This window comes from Mercenaria mercenaria, chromosome 3 (genome assembly GCF_021730395.1).
Source record: "Mercenaria mercenaria strain notata chromosome 3, MADL_Memer_1, whole genome shotgun sequence".
NCBI classification, from domain to species: domain Eukaryota; kingdom Metazoa; phylum Mollusca; class Bivalvia; order Venerida; family Veneridae; genus Mercenaria; species Mercenaria mercenaria.
Genome location: NC_069363.1, coordinates 98,629,463 through 98,647,646, shown reverse-complemented (window position 1 = coordinate 98,647,646; position 18,184 = coordinate 98,629,463). Strand labels below are relative to the sequence as shown.

Here is an 18,184-nt window from a genome sequence, read left to right as displayed (position 1 = left end):
TTTATAGGATAACCACTGATTCAGCACGAAAGTGATTTCGCCCATAGATCATGGGGGCGATAAGACTATGTGAAAACTAGAAAAAGAACGATACAAATGTACGATATTGTCTTCGAGCCTTTACCCCGTCATCGAACTATCGCATCCTGTTTCCTTATCAGATATTATGTCGCACTTAGTCTGGATTACCTGCCCCTTGATCACTGTTGTTTGGTTAACTAAAATACATAGTATGATGGGAACAAGACTATGTGGCCCTTATCAAACTACAGAGAGAAGGGGCGAAACAAGGATAGTCCAAATAGAACCTCGTAGCGGAGTCTCTTACGCTGTTTCTTTTTTAGCTCACCAGAGCACAAAGTGCTCAAGGTGAGCTATAGTGACCGGTCATTGTCCGGCGTCCGTCGGCGTCCGTCGTGCGTCAACTCTTTAGAGGCCACATTTGTAATCCAGTCTTTATGAAACTTAGTCAGAATGTTAGTCACTAGGCCAGATTAAAGGAAAATCTTGTCAACACTCTAGAGACCACAATTTAAGTTTGAAACTCATGAGAATTAGTCAGAATGTTTGTCTTGATAAGCTAAAGGTCATGTTTGAATCTGGGTCATGTGGGGTCAAAAACTAGGTCACCCGGTCAAATCAAAGGAAAAGCTTGTGAACACTCTAGAGGCCACAGTTGTGACCCAATCTTTATGAATCTTGGCCAGAATATGTGTCTTAGTGATTTCTAGGTTAATTTCGAAACTGGGTCATGTGAGGTCAAAAACTAGGTCAGTAGGCCAGATCAAAGGAAAAGCTTGTGAACACTCCAGAGGCCACAGTTGTGACCCAATATTTATGAAACTTGGTCAGAATGTTTGTATTGATGACTTCTAGGTCAGGTTTGAATCTGGGTTATGTGGGATGGGTCAGAAACTAGGTCACTCGATAAAATTAAAGGAAAAACTTGTGAACACTTTAGAGGTCACAATTGTGACTCAAGCTTTATGAAACATGGTCAGAATGTTTGTCTTGATGATCTCTAGGTTAAATTCGAAACTGGGTCAGTAGGAGTCAAAAACTAGATCAGTAGGCCAGATCAACTCTGATGAGCGATATAGGGCCATCATGGCCCTCTTTTTTTCTTTTTCTTTTTTTTTTTTTTTTTTTTTTTTTTTTTACAAAACTGCATGATTCTGTTGATCGGCCACGTACTAGATACACACCCTATAAACGACTGTAGCCCCCTCTTCCTCTTGCGAGTGATCAAAACAATAAACTGACAGCTAAAAGTTAAAAAAACAACATTTTAAAGTGACTGATTTGCTTTGAAGGTATGTATATTTACATTTTATTGGAAGCTGGGCATGATTTGTTTCTGTATATAATGTGTTAGTCTGATGACAGGTAGAATTATAGCAAAAAAACTCGATTGATCACTGATTTTGCCCAGAATTGTACATTGTCGGCGTCAAAAGTACTTATTTTCTTGCTTGAAGAATGACCTAAATGTAAATTTCACTGTTTCATGGATAAAGAAACAATACTAGTTTGGTAAAATAAAATCAAATCATTGATAAATTCTCCAATTTGTTTATAACCGTCAATGAAAGAAGATTCGGTGTTATTTCCTGATTGTATGCATGCTTGCTTAAATACTGTACAAGTCCTTGCGAGTTTCGTAAAAAGACTGTATGCCTGTTTGTGAGTGACTTCTTTATAAAATATCGGCGTTTCCTATGCTCCTGTAGTACTTCTTCATAATTATAACCCGCAAACAAAGTTTGAAGGAGGGTGGAATATAGCAGTCAACATGCGGTTTGTCTGTTAGGTCTGTTTATATATGTGTCCTCATATATTTGGCTGTGCAATTACTTCAATGCTATTACACCTACCTCTCTCAAAGATTACGTACAAACATCGGCAGTATGTACTTAATGTCCATCTTATTATTTTCCTTTTTCTTTTTAAAGTAACAAAGGTGAAACAGGGTCTGCTTTTTTTTGTGTCAGTGCCGTAACTTCTTTATGCATTAAGGGATTTTGAAATAACTTGGCATAAATGTTCACCATCATGAGACCATAATTAGACGATGTGTCGCATACAATTCTATACTTTCTAGAATTTCAAACCATTGAAACCAGTATATAATCGCAACTACAATTAATAAGATATGAAAATATGAACAGTGAATGGGGTGATTTGGAGTGAAACGGCGCCAGACTGAATCCACTAGTCCTTTGTGGATCGCTTTCTCGACAGCGTCGCACAGTAAACAGCATTATTTTAGTTTTGTCTTTGTATTTGCCATAAACACACGAACTTTAACATGAAACTTGTCTTATTTTACTGAAAATACATTCTGCGAATGAAATAAGTTCCCATTTTACAAGCAGAAGTGCCATTAGAGGAAAAAATGAGGGTTTATTACCTCATCTGAGCAAGAAGTGCTCAAGGTGAGCTTTTGTGATCACCCTGTGTCCGTCGTCCGTCGTCCCCGTCCGTCGTCAACAATTTGACTGTTAACACTGAGAGGTCACACTTTTGGTCCAATCTTAATGAAACTGGTCATAATGTTACCATCAATAGAATCTTGGACGAGTTTGATATTGGGTCATCTGTGCTCAAAAACTAGGTCACCAGGTCAAATCCGCAAGGACAGATTCCTGACGTGTTATCACTATCAAGTGTAAGTTATTTCTAACCTGAGAAATAGCAGTAAATCTTGACAGGTAGTAATCATGACGGATATACCACTTGCGCACGGTATTTGTAACAATAACATGTTTATGTTATTATTGAGGAAGGGGGAATCGGGTAGTTAAAGGTCACAATAGCCTAAGTAGTTTTCCCTATATATTCTATATAAAACTGACCTTTTTCAAAGAGCTACCAAACATAGCTAGACCCATTTCAGAGAACAAATCCTTACCTCATTTTAAAGAGTTATGATAAAACTGATATAAAATGAAGAGAAAAGTAGGGGTCATGTATCTTCTAAGAGAGATTTCTCTGGTCACATTTACTTACTGTAAACTGACATCAAAATCACACTGCTGTGACCTGGAAGTACTACTCATACTAAAATGGAGCTTGACTTCACCAAATACAACCTGCTCTCCCATTTGCCCTACCAAAATGTCAACAATACATCCACAATGAAATTTAAACAGAAACTAGCCTCAATTTAGACCTCTGTTGCCATGCCAAGTGAAAAATTAGTGTTCAAATACCTGGCAGCCATTACGCGACTAGACCAGATGGCTCTCACGCTGGTTCCTTTAGTTTAGTTAGGCCTAAACCATTAGGCCATTCGTGACAAAATAGTTGTACTACTTTTGAATCATGTTGACTGGTTTACCATGAAGTAAACTCTGAATTACTTATAAGGACTTAATCGACTTTTCCGGTAATGTTTTCGTTATCCTTTTCTATTTATACGTTTATTCGCAGGATACTTGCGGGTGAAATAGTTTTTTTAAAAAAAAAATCAGAGGATCATTTTGTTGCAGACGGACAGAAAGACGGGGGTCAACCTATAGTCCCCTCCTGTCTCATCTCATTTATTTTAAAATCGATTATGGGCGTTTATACGTCGGGCGTAATAATTTCACGAGGGCGTTTTGGCTCCCTATGATGGTAGGTGATTGCATCCCTGAGCTGACTTCAGTGGATCACAAAAATCATTGTCTTTGCGGTTTACGGCACAACCATGGGATAAAAGCCCTGCGCTGGGAAAATCACATCCACGCGAGTGAAGACAAATGAACCTCGGGTATTGTACTTCCGGGTCGTGACATCATCACCAGGTAAAAGTCGTCTGGTGGAAGAAGCTAAAATATATAACATATGGTAAGCACCATAGCAAAACAAATAAGTCAGGGCATAAAACTGCTCCTTTGGATACACCATACCTCCGTAGGCTCACATAAATAATACGTGCTACTTATACAAAATATATGTGCTACTAAGTTCATACGTCACATGATTAAAATACGTCACTTATTACTTCCATTATTTCTAAAATTACTAACAAGTCTAAAGTTAAAGTATGGAAAAGATATGAAAAGTTTATGATGAAAAATTATAGATAAGGAATTGATAAACTGCAGCTATTATTTACAATCACAAATTAATACGATGCAATGCGAAATAAACGTAATACAAAAGCTAGCATGAATATAATATCGATTTGACGTAAATTCGTCTAATGTCGAAAGTGGCGTGCACTAGGCATATCTAGTCCAGTCTATTTGTAGGGTAATGTCCCGCCAAATACTAAATTTCATGGGACTCACGGCTTATGCATGTACTCTGACTATTTGCATTTTCACGGGAATCACGATATAGCCGGGAAATCTGACTACTTTGGCGCGGATTGAAATTTACAATTTAAGGCCCGTTATAGTAGTTTTGGGGATAAAAACATAAATTACTGAAGTTTATAAAATACCAACTTTCTTGTTACTGAAACGAATTTAATAAAATTTACATGGAAATTTAACTTATGAAATACAGAAAAAATGAGAGGTATTTTATGCGTAAAATCTGACATTTACCTCAATAACTCAAAAATTTACAAAAAGATGATGCAATACCTGTATTTACACTACAGATACATTGAGGCCCGTATGTCAGTTTGTGACATGTGTGTAAAACCAACACTGAATACTTGCATGTAAACGACGCTGAAGCATTCAATTAATTAATTAATTAAGTAGGATAGCGAGTCACAGACACTCCATCCCCACCCCCCATCGCACGAGGGGTTCGACATTAAATGACATTATAAACATGACGACTGATCAAAAGGGACAATTTTGTATGCATTTTTTTAAAATTTCATTTACGCCTTTAAAGGACATAAATCGCCTACTGTACTCGCAAGATGGGATACAGTATCACTCGCAAATACGCGTTCAGATCAAATATCAAAATTGGCAAGTCGGCATACAGTTAATGTTTTTACACAGACTAGATAAAAATCAATTTCATTCAAAAACGCAATAAATACGAAACATTTTATTTACATATATTTATGGAGTATGCATACATATTACAGAAAGCATCATGGATAATTGGATTACAAATCAATTTGGCGTGATATTCATCAGTTTCGTGGCTTGGTCGAGTGAATTTTCATGCAATGAGTGTGATCAGTCAACATTTTGTAAACATTACCTGTCAGTTTCATTTATTTTATCACCATATACACATATATATGTTAGACTTATCGTTAAACTTTAATACACATACAGTGTAAAGCAAAATAATGAATTTGAAGACGATTCTTACCTTTCGCGTGTCTGTTTATTGTTTTGATCACTCGCAAGAGGAAGAGGGGGGCTACAGTCGTTTATAGGGTGTGAGATAAGGATTGCTATATAGGCTGTCGATCCCCCATATCATCACCTAACGCGGCTTTGGCAAGATGGCGGGGCAGCCACCTATATTCCGGTAATGGAAGAATATTACTGTTCTTTATGTGCGAATATGCGATACGCAATAAACAAATTGCATTACGGGCTTCTCGGAAGTCAGGAGAGAAGTAAAAAAAAATCTGCTTGTAATCATAATAGTTGTACAAATATTGGTACACCAGTGGTTAAGAAATTTGCATCAACTATTTAATGGATGATATATTTCTGAATGTAGAACGACCCTTAACAGAGTTTCAGGTGTATTGGGTAAAAATACTGTAGCTTTAAATAAAAAATAATTGTTGAGAAATATTGTTCCTGAACATGTATCTGTTTATTTTTTTTAATTTTTTAATTTTTTTATTTTTTGTAAGTTCAGAGTAAATGTTCCAGGCACGCAAGCTGTAGAGATAGACCCTAAAATGTTTAATGGTAGTAATACATTAAATAAGGTCTAGAAATTAATTTCCAAGTCCTTGAAATAACCAAAAATGATTTTACAAATGTGAAGTTTATGATAGTTTTGTTAATATCAATAACAGAAGTTTTAATTTTTAATTTAAAGTTGTGATCCACAAAGAATGACAACTATTGCCTTGGGCTAATACTTATAATCAGAGATATCTATTAGTTTACTTCCCTTGCAATTACACAATTGAGTGGAAAATGAAAACTGTTTTATACACAATATCATACTTTTTTGCACAACAAAAACATTTAGGATTTATTCTTTTGTGTTTGATTTACCCCTCAAAACATGGTTCCTATGATTCTGTCAACTTACATATGGTAAAAAATAAACTTTTAACAAGCCAATAATAAAATGAAGTACCAGTAAGTAAATAATAGTGAAGATAATACAGTTTTGCTTGTATCAAAATGTCACAATAGAAGCACTTTTATAATACAGAACACCTGGTAGGATTAGAAAAAGGTGCAATTATATTGATCTCTATTTCCTATGCCTACAAGCTGTCAAAATATTTCTCCACGAAATGTGAAAATAAATACCTAATCTGACGCTCCTAAAGGACAAAAATAAGTCATTATTCGGTCGATATAAATACCTCACACTATAACATGTTTTTCAGGGAATTACCGAAATATTAGAGTGAAATATATCTGATATTTCCACAGTGAAAAATACCAGATTTATTTCTACAATCTATTTCCGATGATATTGCGCAGAAAACATTGTAGGCCTATAAAAATGAAACTGTGTTTTTTGTGATGTGTTTAATATTATGTAGGCAGTATGCGAATTTTCACAAGAAACAGTTATAGATAATATATAAAATAGCAGAGGCAGCGGTTTGTAGACCTAGGATTATTAACAGTTCTTATAGAATTAGAACCCATCTGCTGTTCCAGCTTGTTCCTTAGTTATTATGTATTTGTAAAAGTGCATGATTAAAAGAGTAGTATCTTATGTTAACATTTGAGCGGCAGAATTAATGCTACGCTAATTTGCTTAATATAATGCATGGAATGTATCCATGTGTTTTATTAAGCGTGAAAAATCATCTACAGGTAAACAACAAAATCATTGTAAAACGTTATAATGTCGTCTGCCGTTAAAGGGAAGCAACTCGCGCACAGGTAAATTTGTACAGGTGTAAATCAATAACAATAAACATTCCTTATACTGTACATGTTGACAGCAAATATGGCGGAAAAGAGTGACGGAAATAGCAAAACCGGAGAAATATTTACACTTAACGAATTTACGGAATGTTTTGATCTCCCAAAATGGGTGGAAGTTGTCGGTGGAAAGGATGTCGGCCCGACGGGCCACGAAACGTGCAATATTAAAAAGGGAATGATATTAATTTTAAGGACTTTAGCTGTTGAAAATGTAACGTTATCATTTACGGATAGTGACACTGGTGTTAAAAGGTTGGTTAAGGTTTCGCCGGATACTCAAGTGAAATTTAAGGTACTTTTACCATTTCCTGATTTCAAAAACCCACATATGCCTAGGACTGTTCATGAAAAAGTTTCAGACTTACTCAAAGTGTGTCCTACATATTTTAAAGCGAATGTATTTTACGATGACCCATATTTACCAGCTATTGTCAAACATGGCGAAGTTTTTAGATTTATACGGCAGATTAAACACGCGTCTGACCGGCGGACGTATCTTCAATGTGAAGATGCCGACGGCAATATCGTGGAGCTACCGTGCGAGTGCCGAGGCGATTTTACAGCTGTTGAGGACGATAAATCATACAGTTTGAAGGAAATCCTTGACCTTGGTCCTGTTGACCGGAAGTTAAAATTGTCACATGACCATATTAAAATGGATTTAGTTGAAGAGGCGGGAAAGGAGGAAAATTTATATTGCAATCTCTCCCATTCTGACGGAACAGACGTCCTGCAAAGGATTATGGGATTACCATTAACCTATAATGGTCTGTTGACTTACCACAAGCCAAAAATGTTTCTTGCAGCTTCGCCAAGTGACAATATGCAAGAAGTTTGGAAGATACCCCTTTCTGTGGATATTCAGGTCAAAGAGTTCACCGAAAGAGAGTACGAAAGGCCGATAACTGGAGACGCAGAGTCATCTAGTCAGCCACCTGCTTATAAACTCTATAAACTCAGTGAACTCCTGGACACCTTCCATGAGGATTTTCCGGTGCTAGCAACATTGGTGCATTACAAAGACATGCCAGTAGAGTTTAAACATTGTTTAGAGCCTGGAGGGGATGTGGTCATTCATGACATAGAACGCTTTGATAGGATTTTAGCCAAATCTGGAGAAATGTATTTTTCTATTGCAAGAGATATGAATGGCAGATTTAGAAAAACTTTAAGGAAATTTAAATCTCTCGAAGAGATAAAAACAATATATCCCAATCCTTTAAGTGATGATCTTTATGTCAAAGTTCTTGAAGAAATTGCGTCCGATTTTCCTGTGCCTTTTTCATTACAAACGGGTGATGTGTTGAAGTTTAAATCTTTGCAGACGAAAATGCATAAAATGAAAGCAAAGTCAAAAAAGTTTGGTCCATTCCCAGTCATTCATTGTGAAAAACGTAAAGAATCTGGTTCATTTGAAAAGATACAACTGCCGGAAGATTTAGAAGTGTGTTTGCACGAGATGCCCTCGAGGACTAAAGCAGAAGGATTCACTGCGGATGAGGTCTTCCGGTATAAACCGGAACTTCCGTTTCACGTAGATTTTCTAGCAGATTATTCTAGTTTGTGGAGCTGCTTGCCAATAAGCTCAGAAATTACTTTGACAAATTTTGTAACCGAGGCTTTTGCAATTATTTCACCTGTGCCAAACTCTGACCAAACGAAAGACCCCCGCCGTTATATAGATCATCGTGTAAGGGATTGTTTGCTGGTTCCCGCACGACATCACATGATGTTAACGGTCAAAGACTGTCTTGGTTTCCCGCCTGGATACTTCATGTTTCCAGATAAAAGTGTGTTCATACATTGTCCAGTCGAGAAGACAAGTAAACAGAATTATGAAGAGCTGATCAGACACAATGACATGGCGTATGAGGACTACGAGCCTGAATCTCCCCTTAGCACAGGAAGTGACATACCCCTTCCTACAAGGTTCGTACAAAACCCTCCATTCTATGTTCCTTTTCAGATTATTGGTATAACAGTCCCAGTAGATTGGCAAAACTTAATACAATTACCCAGCAGGTATTCACTTACTTCCAAACAAACGTTATAGCTTCCAGATGCATCAAGGCAATATATATTGTATAAACCTTTACCGTTACTGGTTATGTGTTTGATCTACGTAAATTTTGTAGGAAGAAAGATAAGTTTAGTGTTATTCGGAAAAAAGGAAATAACGACTTTCATAGTATATTTCAAACACCTAGAAAGTTTTGTATTACACAGCAATTAAAATTTAAAAGAAAACACAGTCATATCTATTTCAGACTTGTACAACAAGTAGGCCACATATTTTAAATGTACATTTTTTACCCTGAAACAATTTCTTATTATGATCACTGCTAACACTAGTCTTATATTATTTCATAGAAAATACAAACATTTTTGTTACCTTGTGTACTTGTATTTGCTATGAGGAGATGAATAATATTTAACTTAAAGCAATTTGTTTGGCAAGTGTACGCATAATAATGTTAAATTAATTACCTATAAATCATTATTTGAGCCGCACCATGAGAAAACCAACATAGTGCGTTTGCGACCAGCAGGATCCATGCTGTTCGCTTTCAAAGCTTATTGGAATTAGAGAAACCGTTAGCGAACAGCATGTATCCTGACCAGCGCAGGCTGGTCTGGATCCATGCTGGTCGCAAACGCACTATGTTTGTTTTCTCATGGCGTGGCTCATTTCCATTCCACTATTATGCCTTCCGGGCCGAATTGTTTAAGACATACTCTTTTTAATCTGCGAGGCATAATTACTGGTAAAAATACACATTTAATACTGTATGGAAGCTTTTTCTTATCGAACAGATTCATTTCTGTAAAATTTGTAATTTGGCAGTTCTGCCAATACATAATCAAAGTGTTATTCATGTATTTCTGCAGAAACAAATCAAAAGATACCAAGGAATCCGACCCAGTTAACAAACGTCTTTCTAGGTCACTGTCCAATATGCTTAGGAATAAACCCAACATATTGAACAAATTAAGGGGGCGTAAATCTTCCAATGACACTGCTAGAGAGTCGGCGACATTAGCAGTGCAGAATGACACTTACCAAGGCGGGTCCCTGCATAGTAGTGAATCGGTTGAAGGTGAGTAAACATCTCTGTAATTAGTTTTCTAGTGTTTACCAAAATCGCAAGGGCATTATAACTGGCATGACCTTGGCAAGTTTTATAATGGTGGGGTGGAAGAATACCCATTATGACCTTAATTAATGATGGAAGAAGACCTATTGTGACCGAAATTTATGGTGGAAGAAGGCCCATTTTTACCTAAATTAATGACGGAAGAAGCCCCATTGTGACCGAAAATAATTTTGGAAGAAGAACCATTGTGACCTTAATTTATGATGGAAGAAGACCCATTTTTACCTTAATTAATGATGGAAGAAGCCCCATTGTGATCAAAAATAATTTTGGAAGAAGACCCATTGTGACCTTAATTAATGATGGAAGAAGACCCATTTTGTCCCTAGTTAACGGCTGAAGAAGACCCGGCGGAGGAAGACCCATTGTGCCAGTGATTAATGGTGGGAAATGACCCATTGTTACTTTATTTAATGTCGAAATAAGACCCACAGAGACCTTAGTCACCAAAGGTCTTCCTTAACATTGGATGGAGAAAGCCCTTGGTGGCCCTAATTGATGGAGATGGTATCCCTAATTAATGGTGGAGGAAGACCTGTAGGTTGGTTCTTTTTTCCGTCCTTTATTAGTGCGCAATCAATGGCGGGGTAAGACCCATGGTGCCCCTAATTAAGGACAATCACCGACTGCAATACAGGTGAATGTCTGCTTTGCTTCCTCGTTGGCTCTAACAACAAAATAGTGTTTATTGGGGTGGCGGTGGGTGGGGTGGGTTAAGAGTTGGCAGTCTTAACCAGCAGAACTTCGGACACAAGTGTTTAAAGGACCGTAACCACTCTAGAAGTCCTGTATCGGTTATCGATAAAGTAAAGTGTAAAATAATATGCCTACGTGACTTTTATGGTTTCGAGCACTTGTTTACTTCTCTATTAACATGTTTGACTATATAAGGATAAATTGCGGAAATGTAGCTGTAAAATTGTAAGCCATTTATTATTTTCTATTGCAGACGACAATATTTATGAGTCAGTGGATGTTGCAGGAAAACACTCTAAAAGATAGCGAATGTCAAGATACTCATTTGGTAAGATATTTATTTATGTTCTCTTACTCTTTAAGTGCATCAGTCTTTAATTGCATATACCTATAAATATCAACAATCGTTTAATCAGTACAACACTTGCTGGAAAGTCCGAAATCGTATAGTACTCGTGTCCGGACTATTTTAATGACCCCGTGACTAATGGTGTATATAGTTTTATAGAAACAAGACAATTAAAAAACAACAACAAGAAATGTATAGGTTTTTCAATAAAAGTTTTATAATAAAAGGGCTATTACAGGAGTAGTTCGGTCTGGGATGTATTCGGCTTTCGCAGATAGTACCTGATGCAAGCACTCTGTGAACCAGACCAGGCAAAATCCACTCGAGGCGAATACATCAATCAGATTCCCAGTGTATTAATTAAATCATTTCAAATTAGCAACGTTATTGTTCGAGATTCCATAAAATACGGTCAAGTAGTAGCTAGCCTTGTATAGCGACGACAAGTGGTAACTGAGATAATCCTCAGTTTAACAACGCGTGTTAAATGTCTTAATTTAATGAAGAACATAGAAGTGATATGCGAAAATATTATGCAGTTCTTCACATAATCAAGTAAATTAAACCGCAGACGAGCGTATAACGAATTAAGTTACTACTGGTATTTATGTGCAAGATTTATTTTTCGCGTAAGATTTCGTGTACTGAGTACATGATTACAGAACCTCTTAAGAAATAATGTAAGAAATTAACGCTAGCTTGTTTCCTTAATTACCCACATTCTTCTGTGGAATTATCAATGGAAAGTACCTAGTCAGCATTTGCACACTGGCCATAGCTTTATCAGATCAAGTGGTTCCAACGTTGTTTGAGCGGTGAATTTTACGCCGATCAGATGGAGAAATATGGCTGATACTACAAATTTCCGGTATTGTAAGTATGATTTAAAGGAATTTCTACCCGTTAAAAAACGAATCAAATGAAAACGATGGGTGCACTTGGAGCGCAAATGTGTCTATGTTTTAGCACATGTGTCCATTTAGCTGAGATTTGTGCCGTTTATTCAAACACTTCTGTACAGTCCGGCGGGGGAAGGAGATTTTTGACAGTTTTTGACAATATCGCATCAAATATAGTGTTAATCGGGAACAAGTAACTGTTAAAACACTTTTTATGTAAAGGGCTACCTCTTAAAACAAAGCGTGTGTATTTTCATAGAATTATTCAGGGTTATTTCTGAAAATTCGGCCGAAAACCTAATGCAACGCCGTTTCGAGTGGATCGCTTTGCAACGCAATCAAGTGGATACCGTTCTGTGTCTTACTTGAGAAGTCTTATCCGTCTTAAAAACAGTCATTAAAGCCTAACAATGAATAAATTTAGTGAGTTTTATAGCATTATAATGATCCCGCCATTTCTAATATATTGTACTTTTACATTTTTATGTTAGCTTAACATTTAACATATTTTTGTGGAAATTGTCAAAAAAACATCAGCACAAAAACATAAAGCAAGGATGAACATCGAACAATATCATTAAGTAAATAATAGTAATAGTTCATAAAAACAAGAACCATTTTACGGATATTTCTCCTCCACGAATGGTACTGAACTGCATACCAAAAGCAGGTTGACTCTTTACATCAGTATAGTTACAGTTGGTTACTTTTTAGTCCCTTAAAACCATTACATTGCGATTTCATTACTGACTTGTTGTGCATTTAAGCTGTTCATAAAAAATAAATAAAATTTGGTCCATGATAAAAGTATTGATCAGTTTTTTGTATTTATTTTCATTCATATTGTTGGTGTAGCGTTCATTTATTTTCAGAGAGATAAATCACAGAGAACGTTAAAATTGTCTGTATTTCATTTGTATTTTCATTTTTGGACGGGACCATAGAGGTTTATTACGTCGTTTCTGTTTTATGGAGGACAAATAAAATATTGTCTTTTCCCTGGCCAATTTTAACGTTCTCTGTGATTTATTTCTCTGAAAATAAATGAACGCTACCACAGGAATATGAATGAAAATCTGACAAACAACTGATTAATACTTTTATCATGGACCAAATTTTATTTATTTTGTATGAACAGCTTAAATGCACAACAAATTAGTAATGAAATCGCAATGTATTGGTTTTAAGGGACTAAAAAGTAACCAACTGCAACTATACTGATTTAAAGAGTCAACCCGATTTTGATATGCTGTTCAGTACCATTTGTGGAGGAGACAGATATCCGTGAACTGGTTCTTGTTTTTACGAACGATTTCTATTATTTACTTAATGATATTGTTCGATGTACAATATATTAGAAATGGTGGGATCATTATAATGCTATAAAACTCACTAAATTTATTCATTGTTAGGCTTTAATGACTGTTTTTAAGACGGATAAGACTTCTCAAGTAAGACACAGAACGGTATCCACTTGATTACGTTGCATAACGACCCACTCGAAACGGCGTTGCATTAGGTTTTCGGCCGAATTTTCAGAAATAACCCTGAATAATTCTATGAAAATACACACGCTTTGTTTTAAGAGGTAGCCCTTTACATAAAAGGTGTTTTAACAGTTACTTGTTCCCGATTAACACTATATTTGATGCGATATTATCAAAAACTGTCAAAAATCTCCTTCCCCCGCCGGACTGTACAGAAGTGTTTGAATAAACGGCACAAATCTCAGCTAAATGGACACATGTGCTAAAACATAGACACATTTGCGCTCCAGGTGCACCCATCGTTTTCATTTGATTGGTTATTAAACAGGTAGAAATTCCTAAAAATCATACTTACAATACCGGAAATTTGTAGTATCAGCCATATTTCTCCATCTGATCGGCGTAAAATTCACCGCTCAAACAACGTTGGAACCACTTGATCTGATAAAGCTATGGCCAGTGTGATTTGTGTGAAAATAATTTTCTCCGGAAGATGATATGATTTTTGTTGGCATGGTGTCATATTGCGTAAACGTTAGACGTAGTTCTTCTAAACTTTAGAGAAATAGTAAAAATGTAAATATGTTTAAGACAGGTACATAGTACAACAGGGTTAGTACAAAGTGAATGTAGTATTAAATATATTAACCTGAAATAAATTTGTTTTTTAACAAAAGTAATTTACAATTTCAAAAATCAGATTCCCCGAGTTTATAATTAAATCATTTCATAATAGCCTTAACAAGAAAGAAAACAAAAGTAATTTACAATTTCAAAAAAACAATGAATAAGGTTTGAATTATTGAAAGCTTATTTACAGAACATATTCTATTCGATTCAGAAACTTAAACTTTCAGTGCTCGCTGCAGTCGTGCTTAGTTGTGAAGTTTAACATGAAAGGTTAATAGTAAGGCCTCATGGTATGTTTTGAAGAGCCATGAAATACATTTTATGAATGTTTTAAGTGCAGTAACAATATAGCATTTCAAAAACGAAAAAAAAAAAGCAAAAGCAAAACTAAAAAAACAACAACAATTAACGCCATGTCTTCCGTCTTCTACAACGAGGATCCATTTAAAGTGATGTCACATCTGACAGTGTATAGATACTGATATCCAAGCTAGATCAGTTAGGACTCTTTTAAAAGAAATTGTACGGTACAATTTAGCAGGTAATATTTGCGACATATATCTTGAACAATATGAGAAAACGTGTTTTCTGTCATAGATGATGGAGTTTATTAGAATTATCAGTTTGCATATTGCATGCTTGGTATATCTAAACAGAGGTATACATCGTTTGCATTGTGTGCGTTTCATCAAGAGATATATTCCTGTATCCAAAGATAAAAAAACAAATATTTCTTGTGGTGTTTAAATTCCAATATTTCAAATTTCAGAATTTTATTATTTCATATTGATGAGGCGAAAGAAAAAATTTAGACAAATATAAACGGGGTTCACTAAAATGTACTGCTGTTCCATACCTAGACTGAAAATAAATACTTAGGAAAAGTATACCCTATTCACACATACTGCAGAAATTAATAATCTTTGGTTTACGACGTTAACTAGGATATATCTGATTGATTTTATATTCGGAATTGAAAGCCCCGACCCCGCTTATGAAGTGCTTTTAGCTAAGGTTAGGTAGATAGACCGGCTCCCCGTCACTAGGCACGTAAACCAGTCCCCTTTCCCACAAAGTATCCTTCCATAGCACTTTTTGATTTTTGGGTGTCGACAGTACATCAATGATCTTATATCTCCGGGCATAGAAGACATGGGATTTTCAGTTATCTAAATATCTGTATTCAGGCACAATGTTTATTGTAGGAAGGAGACATACTGCGATTTTACATGTCGTCTGACATTACATTTTCTATTTTCAGGGCAGTTCACGGGTTGTTGCCATAGGGATCAAATGGACGGAGCTCATCGTTTGTCTGTGCAATAGCTAACAAGAATATCTGCGCGCACCAAAGTAGGGTTAGATCTACCAACATACCTTCAGGGATTCAGCCTCGGATGAAACAAAGTGTGCCGGTTATTTCTGCATAGAACAGTTTATTCTGTCATTTTCACTGACTTTCTGACGGATACTTCCAACTGATGTGAAGACTCGAGACATTTGTTATGGCAGCGGGATTTTTCTCCTTAATCTACACAATTCACCTTGTGAAATTCTGTGGGTTTTAAACAAATGTTTGTCGTATATAGAGAAATTGCCAGTACAAAAATTGCCGGTCTTTTCCTTGATGTCTGTTGAAATTACTGAGCTCAGCAGTAATTCAAAATACCAATTATGCATTTTTTTCTACCACTGCTTGATTTACACGAGATTAAAACTGCGTAATGACATCCTGTAGGAAGTCTCTCCTCATTCCAAAGTGCATTAACTCTTTTTTTTTCTTCTCTTCAAATAATGATTAACAAATTGTTATGCTTTCAGATTATGAACTTTGGACAGTTAAGTGCACACACTTGAAGGCGCCTAGCTGTTTCTAATTTAGTTGTTTGGAGAAGGAAAAAACGTTTTAAAAAAAACCCCTAAAAATTGGTGAGAAGCCAGTAGTCCACATTACATCTTTCTGAACGTAATACTGAGGAACTACTTTTTTTTACCTTCTTCAATATTTTCATGTTTTTCTATGTTGTAATATACCTAATATACCGGTCAATCAAAGCATTATATACCTGTCAAAGTATTTATCAATATACACCTAGAAATAGAACTTTTGTTTCTTTGTCTGTGAAACTGTACACTTTCCATATTGACCTTTAAACTACAGACCTTACAGTCAATTGGGATAATTCATTGACCACCAAAATGACAGGGATGCTATTGAAACAGTTAGCAAAAGTGATTCATTTTTCAAATTGAAAAAAGTAACAAACTCCTGACCACAATTAAGGTAGTTCTGCATGTTTGCTTAATAGGAAACAATAGTGTAACATAATTTGTCCGGATAGCATACAGTAAACCCTGGACTTGGTATACAGAAATGAAAATTGGTTTAAGAATTAAAGACAACCCGTAGGTAAATTGATTAAAACAGCAACGTTACTATCTTTCTGAAGAAAAAAATATGATATTAACACTATTGAGTTGTTAAACAATTAAAACAAAAAGAGCTTTCACCAGTAAGTGTAACCTTGATCTTGAAGCGAGCCATCCAGAACATGCTCTCTGCATGTCGTCTTGTTATGAACATTTGTGCCAAGTTTTTTTTAAAAAATTCTTCAAGCAGTTCAATAGTTATACAGTGGACACGCAACATAGTCATATGACCTTTGACCCCTAAATGTGACTGACTCCAGAACAGGCGTTCCGGTCTTGATGTTGTGAACTGTCAAGTTTCTTCAAAATCCTTCAAAGGGTTCAGGTATGACCTTGGAGCCCTAAGTGTGACCTTGACCTTGAAGCGAGCCATCCGAAACACGCACTCTGCATGTTGTCTTGATGTGGTGACCATTTTGCCAAGTTTCCTTAAAATCCTTCAAGCAGTTCAAGAGTTACAGAGCAGACACTAAACAAGTCATATGACCTTTGACCCCTTAGTGTGACAGTCACCTTTAAGTGAGTCATCCAGAACATGTGCTTTGCACGTCTCGATGTGGTGAATATTTGTGTCAAGTTTCTTCGGAATCCTTCTAGGGGTTCAGGTGTGACCTTTGACTCCAAGTGTGACCTTGACCTTGAAGCGAGCCATCCAGAACATGTTCTCTTCGCCATGTCTCGATGTGGTGAACATTTGTGTCAAGTTTCTTGGAAATCCTTCAAGGGCTTCAAGAGTTACAGAGCAGACAGGAAATTGCTAATGGATGGACGGAACCGTAGGAAGCTTCTGGAATTCCATGAAAATTCATAACTTAAACCTTCGGGCATATAATGATGTCTTAAAATCAGCATATAATGCAAAGATGTGTTTAATCATGGGCAAATACTTCGAAAATAAGCATCTAGACCCAAACATTTTGTTCACCATTTTAAAGACCATAGATTTAATAACGACTCCAAAATGTTTCATTAAACATTGTAGAAACAAGAGCTGTCCATAAGACAGCGTGCTCGACTTTTCTCAATGCTTGACTCTGAATTAGAGCTTTGCCAGTAAAAAAATTCCAAGTTAAAAAGGGACATAACTCTGTTAAATTTCAATCAGAGTTATGGGAATTGTGTCTCCTGGTGTAGACTTTGATAGTAAATAACTATGTTGAGTTTCAAGTCAAAAGCTTTAATAGTAACGGAGATATTCGACTTCATCAAAAATTTTAACAAAAAATTCTAAGTTAAAATGGGGCACAATTCTGTCAAAATTCAAATCAGAGTTATATGGATTGTTTCTCCTGGTGTAGACTTTGATCGTTAATAAGTGTTTTAAGTTTCAAGTCAAAAGCTTTGATAGTAACAGATATTTGACTTTATCAAAAACTTTAACCAAAAATTCTAAGTTAAAAGGGGCATAATTCTGTCAAAATTCAAATCAGAGTTATGGGAATTGTGTCTCCTGGTGTAGACTTTGACAGTAAATAACTATTTTAAGTTTCAAGTC

The 18,184-nt window shown here is 36.0% G+C and overlaps 1 protein-coding gene across 1 annotated transcript; it reads left to right on the top strand.

Moving 5' to 3' along the window:
* The first annotated feature begins 6,968 nt into the window (after window positions 1–6,968).
* Window positions 6,969–16,363, top strand: LOC123523903 (uncharacterized). The gene is made up of 4 exons (XM_045301655.2): window positions 6,969–8,972; window positions 9,933–10,141; window positions 11,148–11,222; window positions 15,521–16,363. Exons 1-3 carry the CDS (start codon window positions 7,051–7,053, stop codon window positions 11,198–11,200), a joined length of 2,184 nt encoding a protein of 727 aa, XP_045157590.2. The 5' UTR covers window positions 6,969–7,050; the 3' UTR covers window positions 11,201–11,222; window positions 15,521–16,363.
* Window positions 16,364–18,184: the final 1,821 nt, after the last annotated feature.